At 31.4% G+C, this 19,720-nt stretch overlaps 1 protein-coding gene across 15 annotated transcripts in view; it reads left to right on the top strand.

Moving 5' to 3' along the window:
- Positions 1 to 19,720, top strand: part of RIMS2 (regulating synaptic membrane exocytosis 2) — a 588,301-nt gene that overhangs the window by 402,309 nt on the left and 166,272 nt on the right. For 3 of the 15 annotated variants that reach the window (XM_041769584.1, XM_041769590.1, XM_041769589.1), the window contains one exon: positions 8,655 to 8,687. The exons of 9 other annotated variants lie outside the window; for them this stretch is intronic. In XM_041769584.1, the coding sequence (XP_041625518.1) occupies positions 8,655 to 8,687 (33 nt within the window). Of the gene's footprint in view, positions 1 to 8,645; positions 8,688 to 19,720 lie in introns of all 15 variants that reach the window. 3 more of the 15 variants (XM_041769583.1, XM_041769585.1, XM_041769587.1) reach the window with 2 other exon arrangements.

Genomic DNA, 19,720 nt, shown 5'->3' with positions numbered 1-19,720 from the left:
CCAGATATTAGTAATGATTTATTTACAACTTTTGCAGCTAAAAATATTACAACAGCAAGAAGGAATAATAGCATATTATGTGAGTTCAGTAGTCTCTTTAGTTCTCTTTAGTTCTACAAATGAATTAAAACGAACCAATTTTATTTTCCTCTCCTTTCTTTTCTTAATTGGAGAGGTATTATTTACTAAATAGAAGGCAAAAACTTGAACCAGGGGTAAAAGGAAGAGAAGCAAAGGGCAAAGGTAATAAATGGAATAATCAGTCCTAGTTTTAATCAGTAATTGGATGAGAGTACACTGAATATTTTATTCAAAATTTTAGGATGGTGTTTCTGATAGTGATAGTATCTTTAAGATGACTGTGTCTATAGTAACGGTGTTATGTATTTTTATATGGTAACTCAGTTCATCTTACATCTCTAAAACTTATACTTTAAAATATGTCAGCATAAATGAACTTATTAGTGAGTATTCATTGCCCTCCTGTTGTATGCGAGGAATTGTGGTCAGTACTGAGTTATTTGGGTAAACAACACAGATGCAGCAATTGCCTTCATAGAGCTTATATTCTGGCAAAAATGCATAAATTAAAATTAATTATTTTAATGATTAAGTTACCACAATTGTGATAGTGCTGTTAAGGAGAAGAATAAGTTGTTTGAGAAAAAGTTATTATTACGTAAGCCTGGAGAGCAAGGAAAAATGCCACAGCATAAATGGCTTATTCTGTGAGTTCTATTTTAATAAAACACATACTGAAAATTTAATAAAATAAGCTGGAATTTACTTTGGAAATTGAAATATATTTATAGGTTGTAAAAAAAATCTTGCTTTTTAAAAAATCTTCTATAAAGCATCACAATTTATTTGAAAAATAATTATTATCTTCATATATTTAATGGGATTTAAAGGTAAACAGTATAAAATTAATGATTTATGTTATGATTTATATAAAAAATTATTACTGTAAAAATCTTTCCTTGCAATACTGTGTGATATAGGTTATCCTTGGTCATAAACTATTATTTGTTTGTCTTGTTTGCCGTTATATCTGATTACATAAATAGATTTGTGGCCACATATATCTATGTAAATAAATTACATGGAATGTTAAAGTCATGGAACAATGTAATGTTTGGCTAAAAAAATTTTAAATCTCACAAACAAAAATTTTTTTAAATCTCCTAAATATTATTTATTTGTATATTTTCGTATATAGCATATATATTTGTTATCCGAGTCCTCTAATTGAGTATAAACTTCATGTGTAAAAGAGGAAAATTAATGTAGAGTGCCTTAATGTCATGGTTTAAAATGGTTATAGATTTTTCTATTTTGGCAATTACGCATTTTCCTATATACTAGGAAATTCAAACTGGCCCTGGAAATTCACACACTAAAATGTCATGAGTAAGTATGCAGTCTGCTAAGGCAGTAAATACTGTTAAATGTTAGTGTTCCTAACTATTTTTGTTTGTTTCTTAAAGAAAAATGGGCTATGTAGGGAATATTTTTAATTATTGAAACTTTAAAGTGATAAAATGGGAGGAAAGTAGTTGGTTATCAGGTGAGTGGGGCTAATTACATTTCAGTAACATGTTTTGAGCATGGGCTTAATGGAAGACATGTTTGGAGTCATTCTTTATTTTATATTTAAGTATATTTATGATACTAATAGTCTATTGTAATCACTGTTTAATACATAATTTTCATTCACTAAAATCTAAGATAATATTTTCCATTATTTGTCAAAGATTTTTCATCAGAAGATTATTATAGTAAACTTGTGGTGTTAGAAAAGGTTTGTAAGAACTTGAACCCAAATTTGAGACGCAAGGTCAGTTAAGTATCAATAGCATATTTTGTTGTCTCTTTTGTTGCTGTTTTATGAAAATCTGTGCAAGAATAAGAGCAGAGAATTTTACCATTTTTAGGATGTATACTAACAACTTGAAAAATCATTTGAAAATTTTATTTTAAATATAAGACTGTAGAACCAGAGGACTAAATGGCATTATGTAAGCTAGAAAATATGTTAATAAATCTTTGGATGAACAGACTAGTATCTGCTTTAAAAAAAAAAATCTTGATATTTCAAAACTAGACTGCCCTGAGGGGATGATCAGCAAGAAGGGTGACTTATTTTCAGTATCTCTTAGTTAATTGATGGCATGGATGAAGATCCCTGGGAAATATAATGGTATCTATCACATTAGTATCTTAGGTATGAACAAAATAGAATTATTGTACAAATGATTTAAACTGCAGATTTATGGATAATGTTTAGCATAAATCATTAACATCTTCCTCATGTAGATATGACTTAGATTTTGTTTAGGCTGTAAAGTTAGTAAAACATTCTTAACACAAATCAAGGTTATTTGAGTATGGAACATCTGTTGTTTATTTTTTCAATTAACAATCTGATGTTAGACCAGAATACTGTGGTCTATAATAATGCAGTGTTATTAAACACTGGAAAACTTTGATCTGTTGGAATTTATATTTTCACTTTGTGAGTCTATCTGTTGTTATAGTAATTGAAATGTATCTGAGAAAAGAGAGCATATTTTACATAAAATATGTTATCTCATATTTTACTTAAACTCATCCCACAAAAAACTCTGGTGGGAAAGCTAATTTTAGTTGGGCTGAATGAATGTTTTAGAACTGATACAGTTTCCCAAATAAAGATTTGTACTTAAATAGTTCAGAATGTACTTTAAGATATAATTTTAAATGATTTGTGATATATTTGATAATTAATTGATACTACTCATAAAAGGATTAGCTACCTTGATTTGTTATTTTCTAAGTGTAAGATATGCTATATCTAGGAAAATTTTGAAATGACTTAGAAACTCTTATTGTAATTATGCTGACACCATGGTGCTACTTACTTTGCTATTTCTTACCTGGAAAATAAGTGTATGCTTTTCTGGAAAAGTGAAGGCAGTGAAACACTTTGCTGGGTTCCTGTATGTTTATACTGTATTTTGGAAATAGAAACTCTTCAAAGTAACAAGCTGTTTATTACTACATACTGCAACATCTTGATGCATAAGCCCTTGTTTTAGCATTATGATTTAGTTAACATATTAACCTTTAATTTTTTCCAACATGGACATTTCCATATTGTATTCTTTGTGGATCTATAACTGTGGTGAAGGTAGGGATTTTCTTTCTTCTACTTTTGGATTTATGCTTTATGAAATTTATCTTAAAAAGTAAATATTCAAAAATGTATTTTATTAGTGAATTTAATACTTAACAGTTTTTGAGTATTTTTGATGGTATGGACTTTTGCTTTCTTTTATTTTTGAGTATTTTGACATTTCTTAAGTGTAGAAACAATGTATTTCCATCTAAATCAATAATTAATTTAGTCTTCTAGTTAGATGCTAATCTAATCCATCTAATCTGGAAAAGAGAATCAAGGTTGTGTTTTTGGCCAGTATTAGAGGCTGGTAAATTCCGGATCATTGTAGAATGAATGAATTTTATTTTTGATAGAAAAAAAGTGACATAAAACAAAGTAATTGGTGGAATTTCAGAATTAAATACTATTGATACCTTCAGATGTAAATAATAGCATTCTTTGTTAATGACTATGTTTTCCTATCAATAAACTGAAATTTCATGATTTATGAATTTAGTTGCTTATTTAAAGTTTGTCCAGTTTCCTCTGAACATACAGACAAGCTTACAAGTCCAACCTGTAATTCAGTGACTATCTTTTTTGTGATAAATAGTGTATGTACTTTGAAAATCAATTAATTTAAACTCCCTCAATACTTACTCTGACTATATGTTTCCTCTCTGTTTAAAATTTTATTATGTATCAGACGTCAAGAACAGAATCAGAAAAAAATAGTACAGCTAGGATTAGGAAAAAAGACATTTAAAAAGATAAACATTTTTATTAGTGAGCTTTTAAAAATAGCAAAATATTTTAAAAGAATTGTACTTTGCATATTTTAAAAGGTAGAAATTATTGTGAATGTTCAATAATTTTATGGTTGTTGACAAAATTATGGAAAATAATAATTAGTTTTAAAAATAAACTCATCACTTGGTTGAGGAATTCTTCAGCAAGATTTTGTCATAGTGGAGAAGTTTTAGTTTGAAACCTGTAAATTTGGTAAACATTTTGTTTTTATATTCTAGATCCATCCTGATCTTTGTATCATTGAGGCTCTCCAAAGTAGTCGCTTATTTAGGTTTCATTTTTAAAGTTAACTCTCCTGACCCCAAAAGGGACATTCTAAGACTCTATGACATTTAAAAAGCCCTTATAAAATAATTCATTTTTAATTATATGTACGTTCTACTATGCTTTTCAAGTATTAAGGCTTCTGTTTCATTGTAAGGAATCTTTTTAACAGAATGCTTGCTCCTGAATGACATGTTTACACAAGTGCAATTACATCTGATAATAGGGCCAATATTATGTCTGTTGTAAATGGTGATAAATGAGAAAGAACATTAGTTTCAAATAGGTATCATAACACTTGGCAAAAACTGTATTTAAGGATAAACAGGCCTTACATGTACATCACTTTTAAAAATAAGTTGATCACAGATTATTTTCTCGTTCAACTTGAGATGTATTAAGTCGAAATATAATAATACTTAATACATTATATTAGCAAGGGAAAAATTTTGGTTTGCATAAAATTTGGCATATATACATTCTTACAAACTTACTTTTTTACCACATAACTTAATGAAAATAGTTATTTTATATATCTATTTATTTTCAGTAGATTTCTTTTTAAGGACCAAAATACAGGGCAGCCTGGATGGCTCAGTGACTTAACACCGCCTTCAGCCCAGGGTATGATCCTGGAGACCCAGGATCGAGTCCCACATCAGGCTCCCTGCATGGAGCCTGTTTCTCCCTCTGCCTGTGTCTGTGCCTCTCTGTGTCTCTCATCTCTCTCTGTGTCTTTCATGAATGAATAAATAAAATCTTTAAAAAAAAAAAGGACCAAAATATAGCAGCTTTAGTAGGTAGATATCTAGATAGATAGATAGATGATAGATAGATATTTTATTACTTTGCTGATCAATACCCCATTCTTTTTATAGTTTGCACCTTGATGCACCTAAATTTAAAAATACTTGGCAAAAATAATTTACCATAAGTGATGAAATGATATTACTGGGACTTATGAAGTGTTAGTTCTATCTTATAAATGTCTTTTTTTGATGTAATATATGAAAATATTTTAATTCTCCTTTGTTGACTTATATGATGGAATGAATAAAAAATACTGCATATTCCCTCTGCAAAGTCTTTATATTTTAAGTTTAGAGGATATATATACTTCACTATCCTTAACTTCTTACTGTCTAATTGGGTAATGGTTAAGGAAGCATTAGGAGTTCTTATTAGAATTGCCATTAAAACAGCACAGAAATGTAGAATGTTCATGACATGGTAGTAATCAAAGGAAAAGAAGGGAGATAGGAATTGTGGAAGCAGTTGCTCTTAGCTTCTTCAAGGCTTACTGAAGTCTGCAATTCACTTCAATAGTATATGTGAAATAAGTACTTACAGTTTATTGCCATTTAAATAAGACCTGGCTGCTTAAATGATGCTGACTATAATTGTTTCTTTTAAAATGAGGCTATTTTAATACAAATAATAAATGATAACAAATTTTAACAAGGAAATCAAGAAACCCAAATTTTTTCTTAATATGTATGTGATATGAACTATAAATGTTTGAGATTTTTATGATTTAAATGAATGTTCAATCTGCTAATTAAAATTAAGTGATTTTTACATGAGAATGGTTCTGACTTATTTACTACTGGTTCATATTCATATAAATGTTGGAATAATGATTTAATGGGCACTCTCAGTTAGTAGTGAGGTCATTGTCAAATCTTTCATTTTCATCCTTTCATATAATATAATATAATATAATATAATATAATATAATATAATATAAATTTTGTTATTAATAAATTAAATTATTGGTGTTGTTAACCATATTCCACATAAGAGTAAAAGCATTAGTGAATTATTTGCATAGTTGTAGCAGTTACCTTTTTTAAAAAGTATTCTAGGGCAGCCCCAGTGGTGCAGCGGTTTAGTGCCACCTGCAGCCCAGGATGTGATCCTGAAGAACCAGGATCGAGTCCCATGTTGGGCTCTCTGCATGGAGCCTGCTTCTCCCTCTGCCTGTGTCTCTGCCTCTCTCTGTGTGTGTCTCTATGGATAAATAAATAAAATCTTAAAAAAAATAAAAAGTAAATAAAAAGTATCCTAATCAAATACTGTATGATAAAATGTCCAGATTAGGTGCCCACCATGAAATATTTTTTGTTTTTGTTTTTTCTTTGTTTGACTTTATTTCACATGTTTTTATTGGGTCATATAGCATCTAGTAGAAAGAAAATTGACCTGGTAATCAGGAGACCTCTATTCTATTTCTGGTTCTGCCACTGAACTTGTTATGTGACCTTGGGTAAGTCACTTGAACTATGCGTGCCTCAGTTATTCTCTGTAATTAATGAGTGAATGAGGGAAGACGAATTTTGAATGTTTTTGAATCCATGTAACATGAAGAACATTGCTTCAATGCCATGATAAAATAATTCAAGATATAGGGGTACCTGGGTGCCTCAGTGGTTGAGCGTCTGACTTTGGCTAAGGTAGTGATCCTGGGGTCCTGGGGTCAAGTCTTGCATCAGGCTCCCTGCAGAGAATCCTGCTTCTCCCTCTGCCTATGTCTGTGCCTCTCTTGCTGTGTCTCTCATGAATAAATAAATAAATAAATATTTAAAAAATAATTCAAGTTACAGAAAAATGCTAAGTAGAGAAAGAAGCTTCATTTACTCATGTTGTGTTTACATTTTCTGCAAAAAAAATAATTTTTTTTCTCAGAGAAGAAACATATCTAAGCAGTCACTTTATCCAGTTCATATCAATTTCATTTTGACATGCAAGGAAAGTATTTTGATAATATGGTAAATATGTATATAGCGAAGTTTTGCATGAGAATAATACAAGATATAAAACAATTCAGAATTAACCTGTGTTAAAAAAAAAAAGAACTAACCTGTGTTATTAATGTATCTCTGATTTTTCTATCTTCTTTGAGAAGTGGGGAGACTGGAGATGGAAAACAAAATATGGCATATATCATATTAATATTTGGAGCACATTTCAGGAGGATACTACTTTTCCTAGTGGTCAATCCTATAAACATGGTCTGATTTGTAATATAATTATGATGAAATTTAGTGTCCAGTTTGGAAGAGATCAAAGATGTACTCAACAATCAAATGACATTGTTAAGCTGCAAAATGTATCATGCATTTTCAGTTCTCTATAATTCATACTAGGATTTCTCTTTTTCCTAAGAAAACAAGTTTTGGTCATTTTAGCAATCTTTTCCTATTGGAAAGTTTTCATTTTCTCACCATTCAAGAAAAGAGATAAATTTGTTATGGGAAAGAATTCTCTTAAGAGTTATAATTTCAATATATCAATATTCCAAGTATACTTTCGTATATGTTTTTCTATATATCACTCAAAAACTATGACATAACCATTGCAGAAGTGAATTTGGTGTTTTGATTTAAGAATTTTATGGTACCTGACTCAAAACTAAGTATGTAATTAAATAGGGGGTTTTGGGTTTTTATTATAGTGTTCATCTGGGTCAGTCATATTAATACTCACTAATATCTTTGGAAGAAATTTTTTTCCTAGAATGCGGAGTTTAGCAGTTATTTCTTGCTTTCAATTGCTGTATCAAATGTCTTCGAAACTCCACTAGCAGTGGGAAAAGATGTTTCCAAAATGTGTGCCATATATATTATAGTAGATGTTGGATTTTGATGGGCAAGTTTAAATAGAGATGTCAATGATGTGTCACGTGGTATCTAAGAATTTTCTGAGTAAATAGGTGTTATAAGGGAATACGATTGAATAAAATTTGCCTAACTATAAGGTTAAGTTGAATTTTCAATATTTAAGTAAAGCTGTATCTTTCAGCTACTCTTTTTATAATGAGTCTTTTAGTTGTTACTCTCCATAGTATTTTATGGTAATATTTTACTGTAGCGAAATAATTCAGTGAAATATTGGCATCATGGCCCATGTGTGCACTCCTCAATTTGGGAAACTTGAAAGTTATAGAAATTGGTTGGCACCATTTTTAATGTTCTTCTAAAAATTTATTCAATCAAATTCTTTTTTAAGTGATAATTAAAAATTCTAAAAGCATTTTTGCAGATTTTATATGGACTCAGGAATGTCTTGTACAATATGGTCATGCAAGTAACAACAAAGTTTTCACTAATGGTATCTTTCTTCAGCGTCATTGTTCAGGATTGGCTGTCTATAAATAATTGTAAACTTTTGAATCTTCTTTATTTCTATACTAACTTTATTTTTCTGATTCTGCTAATCTATAATAGTTTAACCAATTTTCCATCAGTTCTTCCATATTCTTTTTTTAGAATTTTTTTAATATGGTACGTTTTTTATTATATCTTTCCTACAACTGTGTACAGGATTCTTTCTCACAATGATTTGGGGCCCTTTCCTTCAGTGTCACTTTTTACCTTTTGAGTACATCCACTCACACCCATCTCCTTTGTCTATGTCTGTCCATTACACGATGTGATCACAGAAGAAGTGGACTCCACAAGGAGAAGACATGCAGGTCTGTCTCTTCTACTGCTTTTCTTTGTTATTTTTTCATTTATCTAACTTGTTTTAGAAATTTTTACTATTTTTATTCATTTCACAATTTTTCATTTTCCTCTAATATAACAAAATGTTAAATCTTGCAGGCATTTTTATTTTAGGTAGTGGTATATTAACTTTTAACAGCAACTGCTCTAATTAGATTGATAAAAATAAAATGATTAATTTGTATGTAATGTGTGTGTAATACACACACATATGTATATGTATTTTTCCATAATGGGTAACTAACTCCAGATCCAAAATATATGTATATGTATATAAATACTATATATATACATATATAGTTTTTAGTCAGTGAGATTAAATTAACAAATTGATCATATTTCATTCTTCAACTTATTTAGACTTAAACCTTGTTTTCAACTTTATTTTACATAATTCTAAAAGTATTTTATTTTTATCATGAGTTCTGCAATGTGCTACACATGTGGAGAACACTAAATATCTAATACATGTCCTAAACAAGCTATGAATATCACTGAAGAGGTAAAATATGTGCGTAGCATGCTGTTATGTGCCAGTATGAATCCGTCTAGCAACATGGTCTACAAAGCTATATAGTCAAATAAAATCCATTTCAGCTAAATGCCAGAAGAGGCTTCATGGAAAAAGTAGCACTTAAAATGAATCTTGAACATTCATTCAATATTAATTTATTAAGCACATGTGATATGGTACTATTCTAGGTGCTGGAAATAATAGGAACACAAAATAGCTCCCTAACCTTGTAGGCCTTTTCTAGAATGAGTCTGACAGGTAAATGCAATAATATTACAGGTGCTATGAGAAATCTGTATAGAGAGAATACAGTGGAATCATAAAGGATGGTATGATCATTTCCACCTTGAAAGTATGGATATTATTCAAGGAAGACTTCATAGAAGAGAAAATATGAATTGAGCATTAAACCCTAGAAAGATGTTGCCCTGGTGTGTAGAGAACATTTCAGGGCAGAGGAAACAATATGGGAAAAATGATTTCAAATAAGTCTAGGCAAAAGTAGGCAGGGGAGGGTTTCTGAAGATAATGTAGGATACTGAAGCATGTAAACCAGGAGAGGAACAAGATCATATTTTTTTTTACTAGCTATGTTAAAAAAAAAAAAAGACTAGAGCAGTACAAGCAGAAAGATCATTTATGAGGCTATTACACAAGATCAGTAAAGGGATAATGGGCTGGCATAAGGTATCAGTAGCGTAGGAAATTGATACATAAGAAGTTATATAAAGATGTAGAATCTGTGGGACTTAGTCACTGATACTGTTGATGCAAGAAAAGGAGGAATAATAAAAAAAAAAAAAGAAAAGGAGGAATAAGATAATAATTTCAGGTCAGAGAACTGTTTGGATAGATGGTAGGACATTTTGCCAGGATAAGGAGTATAGGTTGAACAAGTTTTAGAGGGAAAATAGAAGAATTCAGTTTGAGGATGGGTTAGGTTTGACATTCCTTTGGGAATTTTCAGGTATGACTATCTAATTGAAGTGATTGAATGTATGGGTCCAGAACTCAGCGGTGAAGTCTGGGCTAGCAACATAGAATAAAGTATTAGCATTTAACTGATTCCATTGGAATGAATGGAATTGTCAGAAGCATATGAAGACTAAGAGAGAGCCAAAAATCACACTTATTTACATTTAAGGAGTGGATGAAAGAACAGGAGTCAGAAAACCATGATGGAAAGAAACATTAAAAGACAGTAGAACAAAAGAGAACAAAACTCGAAAAGAAAGTGTTTCAAGAAGGGTATACTCATCAGAAAAGTTGAGGAGAAGGATAAATATTGTTAAATGATAAAAATAACCAATAACAATCTTTGCCTAATTGATTTTAGTCAAGTTGTAGAGGGTGGAAGCCAGATGGAAAAGAAGGAAAGAGACCAAAAAGAAGAAGAAGAGAAGAATGTAGACTAGATGAATGAATAAATGGCTTGGGGAAATTATTAAGAGAAGAGTAGCTACCATTAGGTATACAAGAGAGCTCACCAAAGATACAGAGAATGATGATAGTTTAAGTGAAGAACTTAAATTTGTGATGATTGGTTCTCTAAAATTGTGTGATTGACTCATTAGCACACTTCAAATAGTTTGTGGGCAGTTATAGTAAAAAGAAAAAGAGGATAAGGATGTTGAGGGTGGCTGGCAAGTAACGTGTTTAAAGTGATGTCCCTGATGGATTAGGGAAGACACTAGACATGTGAAATCATGTGGACTTGTCAAATCATGTTCAGATACAGTTTTCCATGAACTGGAAGAGAAAGGGTTCAATGAAAGAAATGGAATTTGTGGAAATGTTCAAGGCCGATGGAGGCAAATGGAGCAAGTTATTTTCAGAGATTGATGTAATAATGCTTAGAATTTTTAGATCTTAGACAATTCCAAGTAATATAAATATACAGATTTGGTCCTGGGAGTGAATTTCTGAATTGGAACATAGATTACACTGGAAATTGGAAATTTGGAAGAGAAAGGAAAGTAGCAACCTTTGATGTTAGAGTTTTTATATATATATTGAAGTCACTGATGCCCTAAGTTTGAGAGTTGAATTTAGGGTCCCACAAACTCTCCAAAGCCTAGACTTATATGAAGAATAATGCATTCCATTCCAAAGGAAATACGAGTAAGGAGAGAATGATAGAGAAGATAGTAAGAAGAGCTTTAGAGAAGAAGATCGTTTTAGAAAACAGTAAACTTTGAAACAAGCAATTCAGAATGGATTTCCAACTGCTTCATAAAAGTTGGAGGAAGTTAAAGCTTTCAAAGACTGGAGACTGTGACCAATAGAATAATATCTTTATTAAACTATCATCATAAGGACGCCTGGGTGGCTCAGCGGTTGAGGTTCTGCCTTTGGCTCAGGGTGTGGTCCTGGAGTCCTGGGATCGAGTCCCACATTGGGCTTCCTGCATGGAGTCTGCTTCTCAGTCTGCCTATGTCTCTGCCTCTCTCTCTCTCTCTCTCTCTCTCTCTGTCCTTTCGTTCATAAATAAACAAATAAATAAATAAATAAATAAATAAATAAAATCTTAAAGAAAAAAAAACACTTATCATCACATATCTAACCAACGTAAATTGGTTATTTTTCTGGTATTAAACATCACCTGTTAATACTCCGAGCCAAAATGTGATGGGAAAATTTCATAAGGCTAATCATTTTCCCGACATATTAAATTGAAGTGTGTATTTTATTTACACCACAGTCAAAAGACCTTCATTTCTGTTAATATGTCCAAGTATGGTCAGTGCAACACAATGCTACACAGTGAATGAGGGGATGGTGTTTGATCACATTTTTGAAGTAGCAAAAAACCCCACTAAGTTTAGCCCTTGTAAGTAATAACCAAGTTTCTTTTAAATGAGAAGTGGTTTTATTAGGGTTTATACTTTTCTTCTTACTTTCAAGAAATTTCATATGACAATTGTATTTTTTTTAGATAATTGTAATATAGATCTTAGACCATTTGAAAGAAAGCTAATGATACAAAAGAGATTTTAAAAATAATGTTTGGTAAGTTCCATAAAACAACATCTGCTCATGTTTTTCAATTGAAGTTTTAACTACACAAATTTTCAGAATTACTTCCAGACCTGGTCTATAGCATCTAGCGATCTTAATGCTTGTGTAATACATGTTTTAATCCTAAGGAGAGCTCAAAAACAAAAGATGTTTGTCAGCCATATTTCTTATTATTTCCTTAGGTAAATTATTATTTTATAATACCAATTATTATATTATTATGCTAACTCCACATTACATTATTATAATTGGTTCTGTGTTACATCAAGAATTTTTGAAAATATGTTTAAAAATTTCTATTTCAGACTAGTCCATTGGTCGCCAGGTACTAATATTAATTTGAAAAGTTTAATTAACAATTCAAGTTGGATAGATTTTAAACACTTCTTAATAAAAATACAACTGGTAATAACTAACATCTTTTGCATTGTAACTATTTTCTAATTTTTTTAAATTTATTTTTAATTCTTTTAATAAATTTCCAACCTTTTTGAGATATAATTAGTATATAATACTGTGTTAGTTTGAATACATCTAGTTTGGCATCTTGGGGTCATGAGTTCAAGCCCCACATTGGGCATAGAGAGACTTAAAAAAACAAACATTGTATTAATAGTAGTACTAGTACAACACCGTGATTTGAATATGTATAAATTATGATATGATTTCCACAATAAGTTCCATTAACATTTTATAATTCTTAAAATAATTACTTCACTTCCTGTTAGGACTAGCTAAGAGAAATTTTTCAAAATTAATACAATTATAGTATTTTTAGCATGAAAACAGTTTCTTTTTTGTTTTATTTTTGTGATTATTCTGAATGTTGCCAATTGAGATATGTTCTTCCAAATCTGCATTTCAGTTTTTCTCAGGTTTGCTTGGCATATATGCCATGTTTTGAATGCTATGTGCTTTGACTTGGCATCTTGTTCTACTTGTGTTATATCCTAAAAGGTAAAAAAGAAGTAACATTCATTGCAGGGGAAATTTAATATATCTGTGAATATGTACACATATAAACACACATATCAGTTGTTAGTGAAATTTCCCAAAATCTTTCAGGTATTGATTTACTATCAGTCTTATCATTATACACAGGTTCTACCCATTTTTAGGTATCTTCTGCGCATTGATTCTATCTTACCTATATTTAATGGACTTAATATTATCGATGAAAGTGTAAGATACAGATACTCAAGATTTGCTCAGTCATGAGAACTGTAACTCTGTGGTGTACTGAAATTCTACTAGAAAATGTAAATCAGTCATTTCCTAAGGAAGCATGGGATGTCCACTCCGTGTTTAGTACTGTGCTAGCTACCTTAGATGTTACTAGAGACACAGCAGCTCGGAATATTTTATGCATGTTTAACATTTTATTAAGTAATGTGATATCTTAACCAAAGAAGTATCAAATGAAATATGAGTATGTGCATATATATAAAAATACATCACATCTATGTGAAAGTTCCTATTAATAAAGTATAATACTTAAGACTAATTCTCTAAGCCCTATAAAGTACACAAATATAAAAGGAGAGTTTAGAAAGTTCTTTGAACTTGAAATAATAGGAATAGCCAAATTTAGAATAAGAATGGTCTTGAGCATTTCTTCCTTGTGTGGGTGCTGTGAGGGAAATTGGAAAGATATTTAGAATAGATTATTAGAAAATCAATATTAATAAAAGATTAATGAAATAGATTATTAGAATAAGAGTCAAGAGACCTAGGTTAGCTTTAGTTTTGCCACTGACCTGCCTGATCCTAGACACATAATTTCACATCTTTGGGGTAAATGTATTTCACTTTTAAATTGGGAATTGGAATGCATTATTTTTAAATTCTTTATGGATAGAAAATTCCATCTGCCTTGGAAGATAATCCTAAATTTAAGGTGTTACTGCTGAATTCTCAAAGTATTATTCATGCACTCTGAATAATATAACATTCTATTTTACTTGGCCTTTTGTCCACTTGCAAATTTCAGTTATTGAGAAAAATATTTATTCCTATAAGAAATGTTAGCCTGATGGGGTAACTGGGTGATGGGCACTGAGGAGGGCACTTGATGGGATGAGCACTGGGTGTTATACTGTATGTTGGCAAATCAAACTTCAATTAAAAAAAAAGAGAAAAATGTTAGGCTGAGAAACAATATTAGGGCACAGATTCTGGAACTAGACTGCCTGGTCAGCCCCACCACATATTTGCTGTGTGATCCTGGGAAAGTTACTCTTTGTAGATTTCTCAGATTCCTCCTCTCAAAGACAGGGTTATTAATAGTATATCAAAGGGTTATTGTACAGATTAAATTCATTAATGTATAATCTGTAAATCACCTAAAAGCAGTGTCTGGCACTTAGTAAGCACTATGTAAATGAAGCTATTATTTTTTATTTTACAAAATACATTAAAAACCAGAATTTTTATTTTAAGTCGGTGTATTGAAGCCCAGGCATTTTGATGTGTGGTCATTCATTCTATGATACAGAATTAGTTATTTTTATTATACGCATCACAAATATCTTCCACTAGTTTGTGACTTTAGGACGTAGCTGGCATACAAACCTGTGCATTAGAACTGCTGCTGCACTCATACTGTAGAGCTTTGTCCTTTCTGGGACAACAGAATTGGGTAGGAAGCAAGAACACACACACAAAAACAAAAACAAAAACAAAAACAAAAACAAAAAAAAAGAAAGCAAGAACATTGAAATCAGATTGGTCTGAATTCTAATCCAGTTTCTGTCACCCACCAGGGATGTGATTTTGGGCTGCAGTTAGAGTAGAGAGTTTATTATGTTTTAATGAAAGCATGAAACAGCTTTTCTCTGAAAAGGGAAGGCCTTTCTAAGAATAAAATAAATTTCTAATTAATGAAATTTAAAAAGAGAGACTTGACTACAGAGTCACAGGTATAAACTTCAGAATCTCAGTATCAGCATGAACAAATTAAAAGGCAAACAACAAACTCGGAAACATATTTGCAGCAACCAGAGTATTAAGAGCCTTCACACCTGAACCATTTTAACAAATAAATGATGTAGTTTGTAAAACTCTAATAGAAAAATGGGCAAAAGACATGTACAGACATTTCACTAAACAAGAAATTTAGTGGACAGTAGATATGTAAAAAACATTTCATTCCAATCTAACCAAATAGATGACTTTTTAAAAAATGAGACACTGTGTTTCATCTGTTTAAAAAACAACACTTTGATGCTGGTGAGAGTGGTACAAGAGTGGCAGCATTGTTTTGTATAACCTTACTAAAAAGTAATTTTTCAATAGGGATCAAGAGCCTCAAAAACATTCACAGACTTTTGACTTGGTGGAAATAGAGTTCAGATAAAAATGTATGTGCAAAAGTTTCACTAAAGCATTATTTGTAGCAACGAAAAGGATGTTATTGTGAAGGTTGAATAATGGGGGAATGGCTCAATAAATTATGATACATATGCAACCATTTAATTGAATAATTTTATTGACATAGAAATTAGAAACATTTCTGTATTGTATTTTGAAAAAAAACTGAACGTGATAATGTCTTTAAGGAACCTATTACAGAGTTCTCTCCATACTAGAAAGTACAAATGATAGTTTCTATTAACTATTACTACTGAAAACAATTATACCAAAAATTTCATAGACAGATACGTAATGTAATACACAGAATGTAATGAATAATAAAGTTGAGTCTTTATTTAAAATGAGAATATAAATAGGAATAAAAATCCAAAGCAGAGACCATAAAAATCTCTATAAAACAGCCCGATAATATGTAAATTTGTGCTAGATTCAAATCATTTTCTAGGTATTGTAATGACACATTAAACTATCATATAACATAATTGGCTTATATATGGGAGAGTTTATTCCTGAAATTCTTATTCTAGTAATATAAAGGTATTTCACATCAGAAAAATTTATTTGTTTGACAAATATCTACTAAATATTTTCATTTGCTAAGCCTTATTCTAGGTGCTGGGAACATAATAAGTCTGTCATGGAAATTATATTCTTGGGAGAGCTAATAGTCACTAAACAAATTAAGTTTAGATTGCTATAAGTACTATTATTTAAAATCCTTATGTATTTAGTGTGACTGGGATAGGAAGGCATTATTTTAGATGGAGCAATCCAGGAAATCTTTCTGAAGAGGTGATAATTTAAACCAGGAAAGTAAGAAGAAACAAACTATGCAAAGGAGCCAGGAGACAATAAGTAATTAAGATCAATATATAACAGAGAAAGTCAGGACATTTAAAGTTCAGAAGAGGAGAGTAATTTTTACTATAAATCTTTCTTTTCTAAGAAGACATTAAAGTGTCAGTGATGAATGAGTTTTAAATATTGAAGATTTACAGGGAAATAAAGGAATAAGTACAGCTCTGGATGGTAAAGTTTTGATTAAAATATTTTTTAAATCACTTGAGTTGAAAGGAAACGATTATATGTTAGTAATCAAGTTATTTAGTATTAACTTGTACACAATACTTACCAAGTATTGGGGCAGCCCTGGTGGCTCAGCGGTTTAGCGCCGCCTAGAGCCCAGGGCGTGATCTTGGAGACCCTGGATCGAATCCCACGTCAGACTCCCTGCATGGAGCCCGCTTCTCCCTCTGCCTCTCTCTCTCTCTCCCCTCTCTCTCTCTCTCTCTCTCTCTCTCTCCTCTCTGTGTATTCTCATGAATAAATAAATAAAAATCTTTAAAAAAAAATACTTACCAAGTAATCATTACACATGGTTAAAGTAAGTTATGATTGTTTTCAGATTGCTTTCTTCCTCTTCACTCACTTAAAAGCTCTATACCTTTATATCTATAATGAAAAAAAATGTAATATAAAAGGGTTGGCGTGAAGAATAAATAGGTTTCATATGGTAAGTTGGCATGAATAATGCTACCTTGAAGATAATTGCTAAGGGGATTTAAATTAGATTACAATTTAACTAAAGAGAAGGTTGTTATTTGGCAGATGATAGTTTCTTTTTATTAGCCTATATGAAAGCTTCAGGGGATGGAGTATGGGACATGAGAGTAAGGATAAGGAAGGGAACTAATAGTGGGAAAGGCAAAGTTTAATGGAAAGCAAAATGATAATAAGTAAAAATGATTATATTCATTAATTATGTAACATAACTGATGGGGAAATCATAGTTATAGATTATAAGGTCATGAAGAATGTGAAGGAGGTTGGTAAGCTATTTTAGAGTAAAGGAATGAGAATCAGAAGGAATCTCTAAAAAGAAGATTAAAGATTAAAAATAACCCCCCCCCCCAAAAAAAAAGGCCAAAGAGAAGATGATGCAGTTAGAAAGGAAAAAGAGGGAAATGTTAAAAGGAAGGAATGTTGGGGCAAAAAAAGAATTTAGTAAATTGAGTGGTGTGTGTGAGAGAGAGAGAGAGAGAGACAAGAGGAGAAAGAGTCCTTTCATGACAAGTATTTCAGATCTTAAGTTTTGGAAAACAGACCAGTCTCAGGCATCTACTACTTATATGACCTTGTACAAATTTTCTAATAATAAAATTGTGAAAATAGTCCTATTACATACAGTTTTACTGATTAAGGGACATAATCATAATACATGCAAAGCTTTTAGCACAATTCCCAGCATGTGCAAAGTATTACTATTGTTAAGATCTTAACTGTTCAGGAACATTGGTATTAAGTTCTAGAATACAAGCTTTTAACCATGTACTCTTAAAAGCTTTGTTAGAGTTTATTTTCTATGCTTTGATCAAGTGAAACTAAACATTATTGAAAAAAAAAAATAAAACCTAAACAGAAACCTGATCAGGGTAACCTGGCAGGGAGAGTATTGACAACAGAGTGGCACCAGGGAACTTTTTACAGTGACAGAAACACTCTGTATCTTGATTGTGTCAAGGTTGTATGACTATATACATTTGTCAAATGTCATAGAACTTTGCACCTAAATAGTGTGGATTTTAACTTATGTAATATGCCTCCATAAATCTGACTTTAAAAATAACTGAAGGGACATCTGGGTGGCTCAGCGGTTGAGCATCTGCCTTTGGCCCAGGGCATGATCCTGCTTCTCCCTCTGCCTGTGTCGCTGCCTCTCTCTGTGTCTTTCATGAATAAATGAATAAAATAAAACAAGAAAAATAAAAAATAAAAATAACTGAAAATACACAAAGTTTAAATGAATTTTTTACTACATTACCCCAATAGTACTAAATATGCTAATAGAAAATTTTATTTGCTTTGACACATCCCAAGCAATTAAAAGCCAAGTCCCATTCCCAAGTAGGGTTCAGGGGGCATGGAAATAATGGATGGAGTTAGCCTATAGCTTTGTAACACAGAGAAAAGATCACTATAGTAGCTGAGCTAGCAAACAAAGGAAGTCCTAAAGCTCTGAATCTAAACCAATGGTCAAGACACCAAGAAAGAGCAAGAAAAGTGTTTAGGATTGACAGTTGCAAGAACAGGCAAGACATTAGCAAAGAGATTCTGGATATTCTTTGATAATAACTACAAGAAGAATAGATATGAGAAATAATGTTAAATTGTTTTAGACAAACTGAACTTTAGGTACTGATGGGTATCCATCTGGGGATGGCTAGGAGACCATTAGAATGTGAATCCTAAGCTTACAGGAGAGGTAGGAGCTGAAGGTAGGTGCCTTCAGCAGTCAACATTTTGGATAATTAAGTCACTGTGGTATAAATTATTTTAACCATAACTGAGTTTAGTTGTAAGTAAAATGCCAAATCCATGCTCTTAACCTCAGGAAATGGAGTCTTTACCTGTTACAAGGTAGAGGGTGTAGAAATGTTAAAGCCAAGAAGCTGGGACATGCATGGTAAACACCGTAAGAGAACAATGCTAGATGGCTAGAAAAAGGAGAAAAGGAAGAGAGGAATTCAGAAGGGGAGATTTAATGTCAAAAGAGACAACCTCATTCTAGTTTGCAGTTGTATTTAGGATCTTTGGTGTAACTAGTATCCCCATGTGGGAATTTGGAAGCCTTGTCTCTAGGTTGGGCTGGTCTCTCCTGCTAGGTGTCTTCATCAAGTCCTCATCTATCTTTCTCTGAGGGTGATCCTACCTTTGTTTTATTCCTCTTCTCAGTATTGCCAGAAGCATTTCAGGAGATGTCCTTTTCGGGAAACATTTAGGATGCATTCCTTTGAATTCTGAGGGAATATTAAACTGCAGGACACTAGTCACTATGTAAGGTTATTCTAATTCCCTTCACTGATAACAATTACCATGAGTATCTATGGAAAAGATTAAACAGCTTGATATCCATTAAAATGTTTATATTTAAATAGTTCCTTTTCTCATTGTAAATAATTATGCCCAATTTAGATTATCCTGATTTAATGAAAATTATTTATTTTGCCAACATGGATAAAATTCTATGACAACATAGATTAACTTATATAACTAAAATTAAAATGTACTTTTTTCCCCTTTTATTCACACTACTGCTGC

Source organism: Vulpes lagopus, chromosome 9, assembly GCF_018345385.1.
Source record: "Vulpes lagopus strain Blue_001 chromosome 9, ASM1834538v1, whole genome shotgun sequence".
NCBI classification, from domain to species: domain Eukaryota; kingdom Metazoa; phylum Chordata; class Mammalia; order Carnivora; family Canidae; genus Vulpes; species Vulpes lagopus.
Note: the sequence above shows the minus strand (reverse complement) of the source record. Positions and strands in the feature narration are given on the sequence as shown.